An 18,986-nucleotide genomic window follows, 5' to 3' on the forward strand; every position below is an offset into this window, starting at 1 on the left:
ACAGGAAAGAAACAGCCATCTATCTAGGATAAGATAAGGTTAAATAAACCATCTTCAAAAACTGGCTTCCTACCCTAGAATTCCTGAGAAAGCTTGCAAATTTAAAGCAGGAAAATAAATGTTAAAACAAAAACAAAAAACACTGTTAAATGCTCCCAGAGTTAGTCTTCATCTAATATATATGCATGCATGCATGCATGCATGCGTGCACTTTTTGGTCTTTTTTTGTGTGTAAGTTTTAATTTTTTTTTCCTCTTTAAGCTTACTATGGAAGAACATTTTAGCTTTTCATTTTTAAATATTTCAAATCCCTCATTATGTCTTGTAAACAAGAGGGGCTCTAGCACCCGGCTTTCACCGTAGTATCGCAATTAACTCAACTAACCCAAAGTGCAGGTAAAAGGACCTTAGGGCAGGTTGGGAGAGAGAAGTGAGGGGGTGGAACACAGCAGTGAACCAGCATGGACGAGTAACGTGACAGAATGGATAGCGGCTTATTCAGGCCATCATAGGTGCTTCATTTGAAAGTACTGCTGGCACAGGGGTTTTATCTCTCCTGCATCTCTGCGCATGGCTGGTCTTCATGTTGAGGCTACCAGAGACAATGTAGCTCTGCCTGGGGGGAGGGAGGGAACAAACCTAACTGGTAGGAGTTGGAAGAAAAATATCTGCTTCAATGTGTATGGTGGGATGGAGGAGAGGGCACAGTAAAAAAAAAACAAAAACAAAAACAAAAAAAATAATATTCAAAAAAGGACCATAGTATGTTGCAGACTCCAGTTTACACACATACACAAACATACTTTGGATCACATAACACTTTGCATATGAATCTATAGGCATATGTAGATATAGCATTCCCCTCAGTCAGCCTTCAATGTCACACTGGGTTTACACAGATATGGCAATTAAAAAAAAAAAAATCACAGAATTTCCCTACCTTTCTCTCTCTCACACGCGCACACACACACACACACACACACACACGTAAACTATTTCAGTTTGCCTTTTCCATTCCCCCCAATATTTAAAGAGTTAAATACATTAGACACTATTGTATCCTTCAGTGAAGATGCTAAAGAAAAGATTTCCCTCCCCTCCCCACCTCCTACAGTTAATAAGGACAACAGAGGTACGTTCCCACTCAGGGTTGGAATGGGTAGGTATTTGCTGGTACAGAATGTCAGCACTTTATGCTAAACAGTATAACACAGAGCTTGACACCACCACACTACTGGTGGCACTTCTGAGAAGAGTACCATCATCTCTCTTCCCTCTTCTCCCTGCCCCCACAAAATATCTCCTGCTTTGTGTAAAGGGATGTCCCTTCAGGTCTGCTACAGCTCTTTTCACAAGCAGTGTTGTAAGTTTTGTTCCCAGCGTGCACACGCACGCACACACTGGCTATCACTGTGGATTAAAGGTCACCCCATCCTGCCCAGAGTACTACTACACTGATGCTCGAAAAATCCCAAACAAATCTTTCGTTAAATACAGAAATTAAAAAGCAACAGTACAGAAAAAGTAAAAACAAAAAAAGGTGCAATACTTTAAAAAAAGTCTTTGCTAGTTATATACCTGCCTAAGCAAAACCACGTACACAGGAAAAAACACAACACAGAGAAACAAAAGGAAACATTTGAAGTACACACTGGTTTAAGAACATTCGTAAGTAAACGTTTCTGTCAGTGATGGTCTGGTGCTGTAATACACCACGGCCTGGCACAGGTAACACTCATCAGGAGGGATGCAGAAGGGAGTTAGCTGCATGTGCTTTCAGGAGATGAGGCAGGCAGGCCAGCAAACTGCTGACAACTTAGTTTTGTCAGTTTTAATATAAGCAGTAAATCAATTAAGAGAATAATGTTGGTTGGGCTGGAATTTCAAGGTTTTGATGGATACTTCATGAATGAACATGAATATATGTATATGGTTTGGGGGAGGGGTGAGACTAATTTTCTAAAGATACTGAAGACTGCAAGGGACTAGATAAGAACATTGGTCTTAGCCACATATAAACGTGATGTCTTCTATCCTCTGTTTTACCCTCCACAGAAGAAAAAAGAATGGCTTGCATTATAAAACAAACATTCTAGGGTTTACTCATAAAAACCCCACATGCAGACATAAATAAATAAATACACTGCTACTCAAAAGACAACATTGGCTCCCCTTCTCACCAAATCCTTCGGACATGGCAGTGTTTTGCTCTACCACAGGGTCAGAACAAGGGCTAGGAAGCAACAACCCACATTCAATATGATCTGCAAACTTGAATTAGCACCCTCCAAAAAGCAATTAAAAAAAACCAAAAAGACTTGACAAATTTTAATCCAGCCCAAGAAAATTTTGTTTCAGCCACTGGGACTCCCCCATACTTGTTTTCAGAATCAAGACACACAGATGGCCAGCCAGCCCATAGACCCATCAGCAATGCAGCATTCTGAGACAGCCAAGAGAGAGAGGGAGAAAATGCGCACTCACCAGAAACAAGCACACATGGGCAGTTACATGTGCCAGAACACACTGGTATTTATCAACCAGCCAATCACAAAGTGTTGGGATTTTTTTTCAATTTTTTTTTCAAATTTTTTTGTTTTTAAAGTGAGGCTCCGTCAAGTCTTCCCCTCCCCCCACCCCTGCAATTCTTTTGAACCCCACCCCCAACCCCACCCAACACGGTAGACCTAAGGACGGAAACACACCCAGTGCAAACAAAGTTAAAAAGCTATTTTTTCAGTATATATGTTTCTTAGCAACAACTTCCGTATAACATGAAAAAGTGAAAAACTAGAAACTAATTTTTTTAATTTTTTGTGTTTAAATTTAAATGGTATGTGTACTTGCTTCACATTGTCTTTCTAAGTTGGCGTTCATGATTCAAGTATTTCAAGAGTGATATGTTCTCTTTTTGGATTCATATTCCAAACGAAAAAACTGAAGTTACATAAGGGAGGCAACTATGTGCTCAGACAGTCTGTCAATGACCCACCTTTTTTCTCTCTCCGTTTTCTTTTTTCCTTTTAAAAATGTATTTATTGCAAGTTGAAAAAAAACGAAAAGGTCAAGTTAGTGCTGCTGCTGTTCCAAAAAAGGTCACGAGGTCAGAGTTGAAAGTTCTAAGTTCAGATTGAATCCGACCCTCCTCCCAGAAGGTCTCCAGGTAGTAAGGGAGCAGGGCTGCCCATTCTGTGGGGATCCTCTACACTTGGGACCCCCCATAAGCTTGAAGAATAGTTTGGGGGCCCCCACAATGAAGCGCCAGAGAGATCGCCCCCACTGCTGCTGCCACCACTGCTGCTCCACTGCCCAAGCCCTGCTGACCCACCAAAAAGATTCAAAGGAGGTCCAACTGCATCTGTCTGGTTCTGTCCTGTCTCCAGGGATTGCCAGCCTGCTGCGGGTGCACTTGGGGTTGCTGCAGGTGTCGGGGGCTGAGCTTGTGCCAGAAAGCGACTAACCTCCTCATCTGTGGCAAACTCAGCCAGGATGGTAGTGTTTCCCAACACGCACCTGGGGGGGACAGGGAGAAAAAAGGGTGAACGAGAAACGAAGTTCATATAAAAACCAGGGTACATGCACAGGATTCCAAACCTTGGACACAAAATGGCAAAGACTGCCCAGACCAGTAAGGAAATCAGTGGTAGAACTAAGCAAGGAAGGTGGGTGCAGTCATCTCCACTTTACCCGTTTAATCAGACTCTGCAGAACCCAAACTTTCCGTTTTTAAAAAAAATGACAGTACGTTTACAGCTCTTATGGCTGTATAGGAAACCCAGTCCACAGAGAGAGTACGAAACATTAACAGAGTCATAAACATGCACATGAAAGAGATAATTCCCCCCCCTCCGCCAAAATAAAGGTGCAGACACACATGAATAGGTTCAGTGTGTATTATCTTTCCAAAACACAAAAGCTTAAGAAAAGGTTAGAAATCAAAGAACTTCAGAATGAAAAAAAAAGGAATTTCTTAGGTTCCCAACCTTTTCTTAAGCTTTAACATTTCTGAAAGGTAACTGGGAGCATGGGAAGAAGTCTTTGCTCCCAAGACTGTATGCACTTCTAAAGCAAGCCAGACTCGCACTCAAATTTAAGAAAACTAATGGAGGCCTGAGAACAGGAAACCAAGTCTGGGATCTGCAAACTTATTTTAAGTGCCTCTCAGTTAAAACCACAGTCTATTTTGTCTTTTCCTAGCCCTATTTTTCTGCATTGCAGTGCCCCAAGAAGTAAAGATTACTCAGAAGGGAACAGAACTGAAGAATCATTGCAGATGGGTAAAAACCAGCAATGGGGAAAAAATGCAGAAATGGTAACATTTCTCTTTGAGACATTTTAATTAAAATGTTCCAAACTTTGATTTTTTTCTTAAATATTTTTTTAATGAAAGAAAAAGTTTTAAAAAAATCTTTGTAGAGAGTTAAAAAAACATTTTCACCCAAATAAAAGTTTATTTTCCTCTACTTCAAAGAGTTCTCAAACTGTGGCCCATGTTGAACTTGCTGGGGACTCAAGGGGAGCTGGCGGGTCATATAATGCTGCATATTCCCACTCCTGATTTCCAGCTACTAAATTCTTATTAAAACACATTAAATACTTTCCTACCATCACTTTCCTATGTAAGCAACTGTTGTTGTTGCTGCCACAAGGGTCTTACACCATCGTAACTAGGAGGCAGTGATACATACAACCAAGAATGAGAGGACAAGTGGTCTGTGAGAACCTCTACTAAAATGTGGTCCATGCTATGAAAGAGTTTGAGAATTTCTGCTTTAGGAAACAAGCTTTCCTTCACAAAGCAATTACTCCCCCCCCCACCGCCTTTTTTTCTTTATTTATTTATTAAAGAGGCAGGAGGAGGAAAGGAATTTAGCTTTGGTACTCACATGGACTTTGTTACAGATTGAAAATGCGATTCATCACTTTGCAAAAATCTTGCAGATTAATGCTCATCTGAAGCAATTTATTAATTTTCATAAACACAGCCGAATTTGAATACTCATTTGCACACTGATCCCATCAGTCCAGCCCACCCATTGCAAAATCCTTGTTGTGCCATTGTCACTTTGCAGCAGCAGTTCCAACAATCTCATTCAGAAACAAAGCATCATTCCCCATCTTCTGCTGGTAAAGGAAGAGCCTCCTACCTCCGAGAACTTGCTTACTACCTGAGAGTTTCTAAAACATGGAAGTGGACAGACAAAAAAATGGCTACTGACCTTTCGTAACTATTGTTTTTCAAGATGTGTTGCACATGTCCATTCCATGCTAGGTGTGCACGCGCCATGTTGCTGGAGATTTTTTTTCCCCTTAGTGGTATCCGTAGGACTGGCCCTAGCGCCCCCTGGAGTCCTGCGCACATGCGTCGGTATAAGGGGTACCGCTGGCTCCGCACCCTGTCAGTTCTTTTTTATCCATAACTCCAACAGAGGGGTAATAGGGCAGGTCATGGAATGGACATAAGCAACACATCTCAAAGAACAACAGTTACAAAAGATTAATAACATTTTTTTCTTAGAGTGCTTGCTCATGTCCATTCCCTGCTAGGTGACTCACAAGCAAGTACCCCTGGAGGTGGGCTCAGAGTTCATGGATGTGCTGATTGCAACACTGCTCTCCCAAAACTGGTATCATCACAGGCCTGTTGGGTGATGGCATAGTGGGATGCGAAGATATGAACCGATGATCATTTTACAAGCTCTGCAGATGTCCTGGATTGGTATCTGTGTGAGGAATGCTGCTGACAAAGCCTGGCCTCTTGTGGAATGAGCAGTCACAATGGCTGGAGGTGGAACCTTTGTCTGCTTATAGCAAGCTCGGATGCAAGCTGTTATCCAGGATGAGATTCTTTGGGATGACACCAGTAGTCCTTTCATCCTTTCCACTTCTGCTACAAAAAGTTGTGTAGATGTGCAGAAGGGCTTAGTCCTCTTGATATAGAAGGCCAGGACCTGCCTAATGTCTAATGTATGGAGCCAACATTCCTCATCGGTGCTATGCGGCTTTGGAAAGAAGACAAGCAGAAAAATTTCCTGGTTGTTATGGAATTGCAACACCACCTTTGGCAGGAAGGCCAGGTTGGGGCGCAGTTGGACCTTGTCCTTGATGAACACCATATAAGGGGCTTCTGATGTCAGGGCCTTGATCTCACAGACCCTTCTGGCCAAAGTGATCGCAACCAGGAAGACGACCTTCTAAGAGAAAAGCAGTAAGGAACAAGATGCCAACGGCTCGCAGAGGGACCCCTGTGAGCTTAGACAGGACCAGATTTTAAGTCCCATGGGGGAATCAGCTCACGCACCTGCAGGTAGAGTCTTTTCCAGCCCTTGAGGAACCTGACTTTCATCTCTTGGGAGAAAACTGATCTGCCTTGTACTGGAGGATGGAAGGCTGAGATGGCTGCCAAGTGAACCCTAACAGATGATAGAGCCAGACCTTGATGTTTCAGGTGGAGCAGGTAGTCCAAGATGGACTGCAGGGAAAACTGAGATGGAGAAAGATTCCGTGCAGAGGTCCAACAAATGAAATGTTTCTACTTAGCCAATTAGGTAAACCTGGTGGAAGGCTTTCAGTTACCTTGCAAGACTTCTTGAACCTGATTCGAGGAAGCCTGCTCCTCAGGGTTCAGCCACGCAGCAGCCATGCTGTCACACATAGCGAGGCGAGGTTCGGGTGAAGCAACCAGCTGTGGTCTTGCAAAATCAAGTCAGGGTGGGATGGGAGCACTAGTGGAGCTGCCACTGAGAGATCCAGAAACATGCCAAACCAATGCTGGTGTTGCCACACCAGAGCAATCATGATAACCTTCACCTTGTCCCTCTTCATCTTTAGGAGGACCTTGTGAACCAAGAGGATCGGTGGGAAGGTGTACTGCAGGCCATCTGCCCGCAAGAGTAGGAAGGCATTGGAAAGGGAACCCTTGCTGAGCCCGCGCATAGAACAGAACCAGGAAATTTCCTGTTCTGTCTGGAGGCAAACAGGTCCACTTGGGGGAGTCCCCCACTTGTGGAAGATAACAGCGATGACCTCTGGGTGAAGAGACCACTTGTGGCAAGAGGAAAGGACCTACTGAGATGATCTGCCAACACATTCTGGTCTCCTGGGAGGCGCAATGCCTTGAGGTGAATGGTGTGCTTCACACAGAAGTCCCACAGTCGGAGGGTCTCTTGACACACGGCTGAGGATCGAGTTCTCCCGTGCTTGTTGATGTAAAACATTGAGGCCGTGTTATCCATCAAGACCTGCATGACCTGATCTGAGAGCTGGGGAACAAACACCTGGCAAGCCTAGCATATTGCCCTGAGTTCCTTGACATTTATATGTAGAGAGTTCTGCAGAGCCCCTGGGTCCTGAGTCTGCCGAGGTGGGCTCCCCACCCCAGGTTTGACACATCCAAAACCAATGTTATTGTCGGATATGGGGCAGCGAAAGCCACCCCCTTAATCACAGAACGTGGGTCTCTCCACCAAATCAGAAAAGCTAAGATGGGCGACAGAATCGTGAGAACCGAGTCCAAGTGGTGTCCGCCCGGGGACTAGACTAATGCCAGGCTCATCTGTAGGGATCTGAGGCATAGCTGCACGTATTGCACCATGTAGGTACATGCTGCCATGTGACCAACAGCTGGAGTCAGACCCGGGCAGTTGAAAGCAGGTGAGCTGTGACCCGGCGATTAGATCTGACATAGTTCGGAACCTAGCCTCTGATAGGTAGGCCTTGGCCTGGATGGAGTCGAGCACTACCCCAATAAATTCTATTCTCTGCACTGCAACCAGTGTTGATTTCTGTTCATTTATTAACAGACCCAGTGCCCAAAATGTGCAGCCAATGCTGTGCTGAATCTGAGTCCACAAGTGGCCTTTGATGAGCCAATCATCGAAGTAGGGGTAGACTTGTACACTTCGACATCTGACATAAGCTGCAACCATGCCATACACTTTGTAAAAACTCATGGGGCTGCTGACAGACCGATGGGAAGCGCGATGAATTGGTAGCAGCATTGGCTCACCACAAACCTGAGGAATCTCGTGTCCACGTTAAATGGAGATGTAGAAATAAGTTTCCCGTAAATCGAGGGTGGAATACCAGTCTCCTGGATCCAGGGAGGGAATGATAGAGCCAGGGAGACCATGTGAAATCTCGCAGAGATGAAGGAGTCTGCCATAGTGCCCTGACTGGTCCCAACACAACCTCATTGACTGGCTCTGGCCACTCTGGAGGGAGCTGCTGCTCCTTGGCTTCCAGCCCCAAGTTTGTAGCGACCCATTTCAGGAGCTCTTGATGGGCCCTGAAGTCATCTGGTTGAAGAGGGTTACTAGGACTTGTGACCCCCTAAATCCATAGGAGGGTTTGGTCCTTCCTCCTCCATCTGTACCACCTCCACTGGGGCCACTTCAGTGACCTCGGGGTGGGTACCAGAGTTGGGGTCCAGTGCTGGTCGGGAAGAAACAGTGGCTCGTTCCGCGGACACCAGAGTATGACCACTGGGAAGTATGACCGCTGGTACTTTTTCGGCGTGGCAAAGGATTTCCCCCCAGACTCTGAAGAGGACTCTTCCCCTAGAGACCATGGCAGAGCCATACCCACTCTGCCTCCAGGCAGTGCTGGGGAATTGGTGACTGATGCTGGGTCGGGGACTGCTGCGGCAGGACCATGGAGGGCTTTCCTCTTGGTGGTGACACGACGGTGAGTTCCGCGACGGAGCTCACTGCCCCTTGAACCGTTCCATCCCTGGTTGGTAAGGGGCATTCGGGGGTGGGAAGTATCAGGAAAGACATGAAATCCTTTGTAACCTGGAAAACCTCCGGAGTCGAGGGGGCCCAACTCTGGGGAGGACGAGTGGCCCAGCATCGGTCTCATTTTATCAGCTGCTCCCTGCTTGTCCCTCTTTAGCACTGGAGAGCGCCCTCTCTTGGCACGCTGTTTCTTATGCTTCTTCCTTGGCACTGGGAATGGAGAATGGAGCCAGGAAGAGCAGTGCCGGTGGAGCACTTCGCATGGAGACCAAAGTGCTTGGCGTCGATTTGGAGCGGCTGAGGACAGTTTGAGGGCTGCCTCCATGAGCAAAGCCTTCAGACGAATGTCCCTGTCTTTCTGAGTGCATGGACTGAAGCCCCTGCAGATCTTCCATTTCTCCTTAACGTGAGCGTCCCCAAGGCACTTTAGACAACTCAATTGCGGGTCGCTCACTGCCACAGGCTTGCCGCAGGAGGTACAAGGCTTGAAGCCTAGGGATCGGGGCATGCCCAGTCCCTGGAATGATGTCCCATGACAACTAGGACTGCTATTTATACTATATACACTAATATTAACGGATAACTAAGAACGTTAACTATAAAAACTATGTACACCTCTACCCTGATATAACGCTGTCTGCGGGAGCCAAGTGCGCAGCCCTGCCCCCCCGGAGCACTGCCTTACCGCGTTATATCCAAATTCATGTTATATCGGGTCGCATTATATCGGGGTAGAGGTGTACGATAGACTACAGAGAGTCTAAACCACTTGGAAAGCCTTGCAAGAGCAAGGTGGTCATTCCAAGCAACTGTGACAGGCGGTAAGGAACTGAGAGGGTGTGGAGCCTTCAATGCCCCTTATACTGGCGCATGTGCACGGGGCTCCAGGGGGCACGAAGGCCAGTCTTATGAATACACTAAGGAAAAAAAAATCTCCAGCAACTGTGCATGTGGCACGCACACACACCTAGCATGGAATGGACATGAGCAAGCACTCAAAGAACAAGTTTTACTGAATCACCTCCTGCATGCAGGACTTTTATCAATAGACAAAATCAGCTCTGTGTGACAGAGGAAATGGGGTATATGCATGTTGCTGGGGTAACTCACATGTGCAGTGCAGTCTGGGCCTTGGCCGCCTCCTGTTTGGTGTTGTATCGGATTAGGGCGGTGCCCTGGGTCAGGTTCAGATGGAATGTCAGCAGTGGGCCATGCTGCATGCAGATCGTCCTCAAGGTTGACCCATCGATCTGAGGAAGATAGTCAGGAAAAATAACAGTTTACTGAAAGAAAGGGGCACTGAACTTTTTGTTTATGATATGAATACATCTGAAGAACTTGAGGTCTGTTTAATAAATAAGGTAATTAAAAATTTATATTTAAAAAAAATCAGTTAGTATTGTGCTGCATGTCACAGGGAAAAGAGTGGGACCTTGAGAAGGTCAGTGAGAGGGATGGGATGTTATTTTCAAATAGGTTCTTTTCATTAGGCTTTTGTGCATCTTACAGTGACTTCACTTTGTAGTACAGTGATTAGATACTAAGCTTAGCTTGTTTTAAATTTTAGCTCATTCTAGGCCCCCGTCTAATTTTCTCTCCCTTCATCTTGTTGAGATGACTAAATTGTGATTATCTCTGTGTTTCCCAGATTTCCAGTGGAGTACAAACTGTATTTCTAACCCTATTAGGGAAAGAAATATTGCACCAAAAAAATCATGTCATTTTGATCACCTGATTTGCTTCCCCCCATCCCCAATGATTCAATTTCAAAAGAATTTTAAAACCAGCCAGTAATTTGAAAATGCTAGAGATTACTACTTTATACCATCTGAAAAACTGGGGATCTCAGTTTTTGAATGGTGCAAAGGATCTGCTTTTAACTTTGGTGGTTTATGAGATGAACAACAATTAATACTGTTGCTAGTCTGCCAGACTAACAGAGCTCAGTCTCTCATCTTGGACACTTTCAGCAGCAGCTGCCTCTGTTCTTTCTATATCAGCAAGCATCACTTTGCCATTTCCCCTTTCTGATCACAATCAGTTCCATTTATATCCTTTTTCAGTAATTTAAACTTCTCCCAAATCTTTTCTTCTGCCATTCAGTGACTGCTAGAACAGCATGAAACATTCCTTGCATTAAGAGAAACATAGAAATGTGCTTTTTCATTGCAACTAGACAAACCTTTTTCTTATTGCTGCTCTTGCCCTCTATATCAAGGGAAAGGTTCTTTATAATGTGAGTGATGCAGTTTGGCATTTTGGACGACCTGAGAAGATCCCAGCCCTCCTTTCCATGGTCTTAGTTCTTAAGCTGTACTGTGTGATAAATTATCCTACTGGATAATGGGTGGTTGTCTAGTTTCCAAAATGCTGCCGATAATCATGTAGGCTCCAATGCAGGCTAATTGGACTTACTGAAATCAGGACCTCTGTAGAATTTATTTTGAATGGAAACAAGCTCCAAGAATGACGACTGCTGGAGTGTCTTAACTAGGCTGTGCTGTTGGCAACAGTGTTGGAAACATTCTGAGGTTTTGCTATGGAAACCCCAGAGTAAAACCTGGCAGTTCTCCCTAGCTCTTTTATTGACAATGTCCCAAAGAAACTGGAGCCTTGAGCTATTATGCACAACACAATTTATCCACATTTCTGAATGAAACAAACTTGAGAGTAATTCCTCCACAAAATATCCTGGGTAATGGTGGGGACAGTTACAATGGTCTTATGGCAAATATCAATCATCCTACCAAAGCAACTGAGATCTCTACACATTTAGCTGATGTGATTACTGTAGTCAAGCAGGCTACTCTGACTACGGGTATTTCATCAGACTCACCAAGCCAATTCAGCATCGTTAAACTTCATTAAAATGGGACTAGAAAAGCAGCCCACAAATCCTGCTCTCTGTAATTTAGCACTCCCGCCTCCCAAAAGAGGAGTAAAAGAGAAATACCTGTGGAGTGAGATTGTGAAGAACCAGCCAGTAGCTAGGACGAACTGAGCCACCATCACTCCAGGTAGAGGCTGAAAACATTTAAACAGAGGGAGAAATACAAAAGTCAGAAGATATTGAGAGTACATTTTGACAAACAAATGCCTCCTCTGCACTATGCTCAGGTCTGTCTGTCTCTCAGACAATTTCATCTATATCAGACATACTAACAGAGTGGATTCTATGCTTTACAGTACTGTACACAAAACAATTCTCACATTTAACATTAGGATTAATTTTTGCCAGTTTGTGTCTTCTAGAGATTTCCCCAACCACGTAATTCACTTCACCACCACCACCCATTACTCTTCAAAAGGCCCATGCTGCAGAAATCCTCTCCTGGTAGCTCCCAGCCCTCTCCTTACTCCTCCCCAGGCAGCTCCCGGGACCTTTCCCTCACATTGACAGTAAGTTTCCATTTTAAAAAGGGATATTTTTTTCCTTTACCAGGCAACCGCAACTTCCTCTCTTGTGAAGGCCGCATCATATCCACACCATTAGCGTTGTATAACACACACCCCTCACGGCCGAGCAATGATGCTATCAGGAGATCCTTCTCACCAGAGGCAAGCCTTGAGTCCTGTGCCCCCCACCCCCTGACCGATCGGGGTGCTGTGCTGCTCCAGGGAGATGATGGTTTGGGGTTGGTCAGGCCAGGTGGTGGGCGGGGCAGCCCTGTAGTGTTCCTTGAGGAAATATGGTTTTTCCACATCTTGTTGGAGAGATGAGTGGGATTGTGTCCTATGGGATCTGGGGACCATGTTGATTTGTAATCATTGAATTTTGCTGTAAATAGATAAATAAAAGGCATGGATTAATGGGATTTAAGCCTCACAACACAGTCTATGTAACTATGCAGCTATTGTAGCAAGCTAAAACCACTTGTATCAGGTGCAGGCACACAATGTTCAAATCCATGCAGCTGTTAGCATGTACCAAACTAAAACACAAGCAAAGTCAGACCTGGTTAATCCCTGCTTTCTATAACTCATTCATTCATATAGTGACCTCTTATACACATTAATATAATCGGAGATCTAATTGAGAGATATAATTCAGATCTGAGGATCTCAAAGCTCTTTACAATGGTGGGCAAGTATTATCCTCATTTAACAAATTGAAAATTGAGGCTCAGAAAATAAGACACTTGCAGAGTGGGAACTCAAACCCAAGTCTCATCGCTCCTTGTTCCCTCCTCTACATATTAGGCTTATGTTGCTTCCTAAAGATGTGTTATTTTTGTAGGATTACTTCCATTTTATGAGACAAGGGTTTCATTATGAGGTGCAAAGCAAGAAACTGAGCTATTGTGTAATCTGGATTTATGAGATCCCTGATGACAGGAATTCAGTTTATCTGAGGTTGATCCCAAACATGGCTTTCCCCTAGTGAAGTTCAAAGACCTCCAATAGGAAGCCCTGTATGCTAACAAAAATGGGAAAATTCATACTTGCAATTCTGGATATGGGGGAGGTTCCCTCTTCTCCCTTTCTTAAGAAAGAAGACAGTAATACATTCTTCAGTTTCTCTTGAAGTTACTGGACACACTGCTCACCCAGTATAAGATTGCTAGGCAGAGTGCAGATTACTCCAGTAACTGGCATTTTACTTCTGACTGGACATAGCAAATGAACAATAAAGCATAAGATCCAAAAATCCTGAAGCAGCACTTGCTCTTCAAGGCAGGGCTGTCTGGGAAAAATGCACTTGTCTAGTCAATCTGGCTCACATCTGATACATGCATTTAAGTCCTAGCTATTGTCAAGTTAGTGTAGATTTGAAATGGAGAAAAACCAAACAATCAGGGTTCCCAGTTCCCCAAGGTAGCACAATAAGTGCAAATCTGAGAATTAAAAATGCAGATTTGTTAGCAAAAAGGAAATGATTTATAATGCAACATATTTGGATCGCTACCTTCCATAGTGCTTGGAGTCCAGGGGTCTGTAAGTATCAATGGCTTGCATTAATTTTACACATGTAAATCTGAAGTGTACAAAAAAATCTAAACCCCAACCGATCTGGAAATTTTATTTAGGGATCAGTGAATTCTAACCTGCCTATTTTAGAGGACCCACTTTCAAAGAGTCATTTTCCTGCACTAGGGAAATGCTCTGAAGCTGAGGAACATGTGTTAATCCTATTAATTTCTACTTCTTTAAATCATTCCCATATTTTCTATATGCTAGATATAGTTAAAAGGAGGTAAAGCTGGGTTTGGTGTCCCTCTTCCCAGACTCAGATTAACCAGCAGTTGACTTTGAAACAGAAACTTTACATGTCCTTGTAGAACAAAGCTACATATTCAGACACTGCTTCAATCAAAGCCATCCTATAGAGTCACACCTATTTAATTATAAGAACTAGCCAAGAACAATGCCAGCTCAAGGGAAAACTTTGGGATTTATAAAAAATTGGAAATCTAACTGGATTTCCTGGGTTGGATATTCAAATGGTTACTCAGTGGTGAGTATAGAGCCCATTGATTAATAGGAATGCTTGGTGTCTTTATAACCAAGAAAAGATGTAGGGCAAAAGTCTAGGCTTTGGTCTACATGTTAAACTGCCAGAATCACTATAACTTCCCTCTCAAGTCCTGAAGGGGGATGAAGGGTGCAATAGAATATTTTCACTTCCACTGGTTAACAGTGCTTTTCCTTTTTAGAAAGTTGCAAGGTGATTGCATATAGTGTTTCCCTCCCTTAACATCTCAGAGTTCTTGGCCTAGTAGCAGGTACACATAAAAACAAATTAAAGAAATGAAACCCTCACTATTTATCCTAGTAGATTTTGTATGAGAAATGCTTGTAAGTTTTGTGGATGTTCCCTATATCCTCTCTTCTTTGCCTTCTACTCCATCCCCTGACCCATGTGCTGGACCTTTGTATTTTGGATTTTAAAGGGAATTCATTAAAAATAGAGGGTTGTTTTAAAGCAATTGTAATGGAACATTTTATCAGGAGGAAAACTAGCATACCAGCCAATCAAATCTCTCAATTCCCTAGCTTGCAGGAAGCATTACAAGACGACACCCAAAGTAGAGAGACAAGGTGAGTGGGTACAGACAGAGAATACTGATTGGCTGGTGACTGTTTTTCAAGATCTGGAACCCACTTACCTGAAGTGCTATGAACATTGGTGAAGGAATTGTCAGAGGCACTGTAGGGCCAGGCACCAGGTGAAGGCAGCGAGGTGTTGAGGGAAGAATTAGACCCTATCAAATTGGGAAGGAAAGGAAGAAAATATTGCAGATAAATATAAGAGTTTCTGTAATACCAACACTCCCCATTGGTTCCATTTCCACTAAATGTCAGTGACTCACAACATGTCAATACAGCCTAGGCTTTTTTGTGTTCTCACCCTTTTTGGGGGGGGTGGGGAGGAGAATTAGATTTTTTTTTTTAATTACTCCTGTAAAAGACTGAGATATTGGAATGAATGCAGGTGTCTGCTGTTTTACCTGTGGTGTTGTCCCGCAGAAGTTGGTGGTCAGTATCTACAATGGGAGAGGTGGCTGTACCCCCCAGCACACTTCCAGGGGTCACATAGGGGTCAGATTCAGGGTCAATGTTTTGAATACCTTTCCATGGCACTCCCGGCTGGAACTCTGGGATGGGAAGGAATAAAAATAAGATGCAGAGACAGAAATGCCATTTACAAGAAATTAACAATTTGAGGATGTTTTGAAAGGGCTCATGACTATCTTTTATAGGGCTCCTCAATGGATCATCAGGAGAAGACTTTCCTATATAGAATATGCCTTGTACTACTCCTCTCCTCTCACTATATTGCTCTCCACAGTTCATGTCCATGGGAGTTTACCCCAAAACTGGCTTGAATATATGGGGCGCCCTCTGGACTATCTTCCACCTTTCTCATTTCAGACTGTACTAGACTTCAATGACTTCAGCCTTGCTGACTACATTATACCCTTTTCAATGATATTTTTGGCACACAGGAGCCTTTCCCAAAGAAGATCATGCTACATCATGCGTCACCAATGCAATAAGCTCCAGGCAGAAAAATCCTGCCCTTCCTCATCCCAAAATCACCTGGAAAGCCAAACATCCACACCTTTCACTGACAGATGTGCTTTCAGTGGGATTTTTTTTAGCCTCCATGCAAGCATAACACAGAATGAAACAGCAAGCAGTACAGAAGAGGGAAACTGATTTGTGTGCATTCTGTGGTTAGGTGTTTCTGAGCAGATTTAATCAACTACATTCAAATCACACCTGTATGCTCATCACAAACACAAAAGGTCACAATTCACTTGTCAGAAATCAAGGATCATTTAGGCACTCTATAGTTATTCTGTTCTTAATTCATTATTAAATTTATACTGTCAGTTTAACACAGGGGTCAGCAACCTTTGGCACGCAGCACGCCAGGATAAGCACCCTGGCGGGCCGGGCCGGTTTGTTTACTCTGCCGCGTCCGCAGGTTTGGCCGATCGCGGCTCCCACTGACCACGGTTCACTGTTCCAGGCCAATGGGGGCGGCGGGAAGCGGCGTGGGCTGAGGGATGTGCTGGCCGCTGCTGGCCGCTGCCCCCATTGGCCTGGAGCGGTGAACCGTGGCCAGTGGGAGCCGCAATTGGCCGAACCTGCAGACGCGGCAGGGTAAACAAACCGGCCCGGCCCGCCAGCGTGCTTATCCTGGTGAACCGCGTGCCAAAGGTTGCCGACCCCTGGTTTAACATTTCAAGTCCTATTTAATATTCAAAGACAACAGATTTAATTGACTGGGTAGAGAGGCCCAAAAAATAACTCTCTTGAGATAGTAAAAAAAGCAGACTGAAGAGAAATGCTCGTCAAGTTTACTATAAGAGTTGAGTGACATCCTTCCCTGTGCAATACCTGGAGGCCAGCTGGCATTGCTGGATTTGCTTCCGATCTTGTTCGTTGGTGGAGATTTGGCAGGTAACCAACTATCGCCAGCAGGGCCTGCATGGCCACCCAGCGGGTCGCCTGGGATTATGTCAAATTGGTTGTAGGGCGATCCTCCACGGGCTTTTCCAGGGGGCACTATTGCGCCTGAGAAGTGGGAGAAAGATATATTTACATGGAGGAAATATAGGAGTTTGGGAAGGGGCAAGAAAACTGGAACCAAGAGAATTTAAAACCACCACAGAAGGAGTAAGATATTAGTTAAGTTAAAGCACATCACACCAGTTTCACTGTAGTTTCAGAACTACTGATGTGTAGGGAGTAAATGTTACCTATCAGCAGCTGATAAAGTTGATGGGTTTAAAAAAAAAAAAAAAAAAAAAAAAAAAAACACTAGCAGAGGAAAATGTGTTCAAAAACCTGTCAAAGAGAATACAACTGGAATGAAGATTTCTCCATCAATATCTTTCATCTGGAGTGAAAAGTGATGGTATAAAAATGTTTCTATTTCAGGCAGTATAACCTCAAATCTCTCTCACCATTTTTGTGCATATTGGCATCTTGTGAAGCTACGGAGGGCAGCCCTTCCATCATAGAAGTCCACTGTTTAAAGCGAGATTCTGATCCAGCTTCTTTCCCTCCCACCATGCCATAATCCATGCCACTTGAACCAAAGCCTGCGAAACAGAAAACAATACCATTTTCTCTCTTTTTGTTTGAATCGCCTTCCAAATGGATACTTGTGATCATAAAGATAAATAAAATGCAATGGTAGTAACTGAAATCCCTTTGCACAGCTACACTTCAGGTGGTATGAAAGCAATTCATCTGACTCCCAACCCCACATCTGTGCAGGACACATCATTGTGCCATTCCCACTAAACTTACCAGCTGCCAAGCAGATTCTCCTGTGTTACCATGCTATCAGGTCTGATATTCAGAAAAGCCATGTTCTACACGGTTGCAAGTATATTCACTGTATCTTAGCATAAGTCTGTAGCTAGACTGAATTAAACTAGAATGACTAAAGAAGGCTGCGAAAGTAGTGAAACATGGTGATGAATGAACTAACAGACTAATTACCTCTAGGTGCTGCTGATAAACTAAAACAGAATAGTTCAGCTATATTTTTAAGATAAAAAAAAATAATGCTATATTGTTTTCAAAAAGGCAGACTGACCATTGTACAACATACAATGGTCCAATATCTTTTGTCTGTCCTCCTTTTCCTATCACCACTTCCTAAAGATATTACTATATTCTGTTGCTACAAGCAGGGATTTGGAGCAACCAAATTTTTCAATTGCTCCGCTCCATCTCCGGGCACAAACCTATTGCTCTGCGCTCCAGCTCCAGGCTCCGCTCCAAAGCCTTGGCTACAAGTGTCCAGCTTTCAGCAACTTGAGTCCAATTCACTTTTCCAATAGGTCCCAAGTTTTCCTGACTTTTTTTTTTTTTTTTTTTTTTAAATCAAGTGATAAATGTCTTTGCATCTTCACAGCTTCAGTCCCTATTTTAACACAGAATGTATGTGTGTAGAGAGTGGAGGTGGTGGGGAGGAGAAGGGATAACATCTATTTGCACTGAAGGGGAAGTCTATAAAAAAAGTAATTGAGAGGCAATGTGATCTAGTGGATAAGCTACTGTACTAAGAATCAAACTAGGGTTTTATTCCCAACTCTACCACCTGCTCTGTGACCTTTCATAAATCACTGCACTTCTCTGTGCCTCTGTTTCCTCTCCCAATCTTTGTCTGCCTTATCTATTTAGACTGTTAAGTTCTTTGGGGGCAGTGCCTATCTTTTATGTAATGCTGCTCTATCAGCCAGCCTTAAAATAAGCTTGGTAAGTCAGGATGCCATTGGGCTGCACTCTGTATGGAAAAAAGCCAAACCTAGAAGACTTGCAAGACAATGCAGTTTTAGCAATGGAGCGGACATTGTGACACAAACCCTAAATCCAATGCCTATACAGAAATTATAGTACCAGAGAATTAGTGCACTCCTGGTGGATCACAGGTCAAACTAATAGAGGAATACTACTGGCAACACAACGAATAACCCCAGCTCATAGCAGTACTCACCAGAACCATATCCGGGTATTTGCCCTTTGGTCTGTATATCTGAGAGACCCACATTCAGAGCATTGGGTACCATGCTGTCTAAATGTGACTTAGGCCCAACTGGATGGGATGGAGAATGCTTCATGCCAGGCTGCCTTTGCTGCTGCTGGAGGGCACTCACCATACGAGCAAGCTGCAAACAAAGGAAACAAATGAGTGAATTTACTCTCAACTAAAACTGGCTGCTTGGGTAATCATGCAGTAGCGGTTAGTTCTGAGAGAATGAAAGGAAGCTTAACTGATACCTAGTG

General features: G+C 43.9%; 1 protein-coding gene across 32 annotated transcripts in view; it reads right to left on the reverse strand.

Moving 5' to 3' along the window:
• Window positions 1-301: 301 nt before the first annotated feature.
• Window positions 302-18,986, reverse strand: part of TNRC6B (trinucleotide repeat containing adaptor 6B) — a 208,958-nt gene continuing 190,273 nt past the window's right edge. For 21 of the 32 annotated variants that reach the window (XM_065563504.1, XM_065563455.1, XM_065563401.1 and 18 more), the window contains 9 exons: window positions 18,697-18,868; window positions 17,153-17,290; window positions 16,584-16,760; window positions 15,185-15,331; window positions 14,843-14,938; window positions 12,175-12,513; window positions 11,689-11,759; window positions 9,846-9,985; window positions 302-3,513 (listed from right to left, as the gene is read on the reverse strand). In XM_065563504.1, coding sequence (XP_065419576.1) covers window positions 3,126-3,513; window positions 9,846-9,985; window positions 11,689-11,759; window positions 12,175-12,513; window positions 14,843-14,938; window positions 15,185-15,331; window positions 16,584-16,760; window positions 17,153-17,290; window positions 18,697-18,868 — 1,668 coding nt within the window. In that variant the 3' untranslated portion in view covers window positions 302-3,125. The remainder of the gene's footprint in view (window positions 3,514-9,845; window positions 9,986-11,688; window positions 11,760-12,174; window positions 12,514-14,842; window positions 14,939-15,184; window positions 15,332-16,583; window positions 16,761-17,152; window positions 17,291-18,696; window positions 18,869-18,986) is intronic. The other 11 variants (XM_065563429.1, XM_065563525.1, XM_065563480.1 and 8 more) reach the window with 2 other exon arrangements.

Source organism: Chrysemys picta, chromosome 1, assembly GCF_011386835.1.
Source record: "Chrysemys picta bellii isolate R12L10 chromosome 1, ASM1138683v2, whole genome shotgun sequence".
In the NCBI taxonomy this organism is placed as follows: domain Eukaryota; kingdom Metazoa; phylum Chordata; order Testudines; family Emydidae; genus Chrysemys; species Chrysemys picta.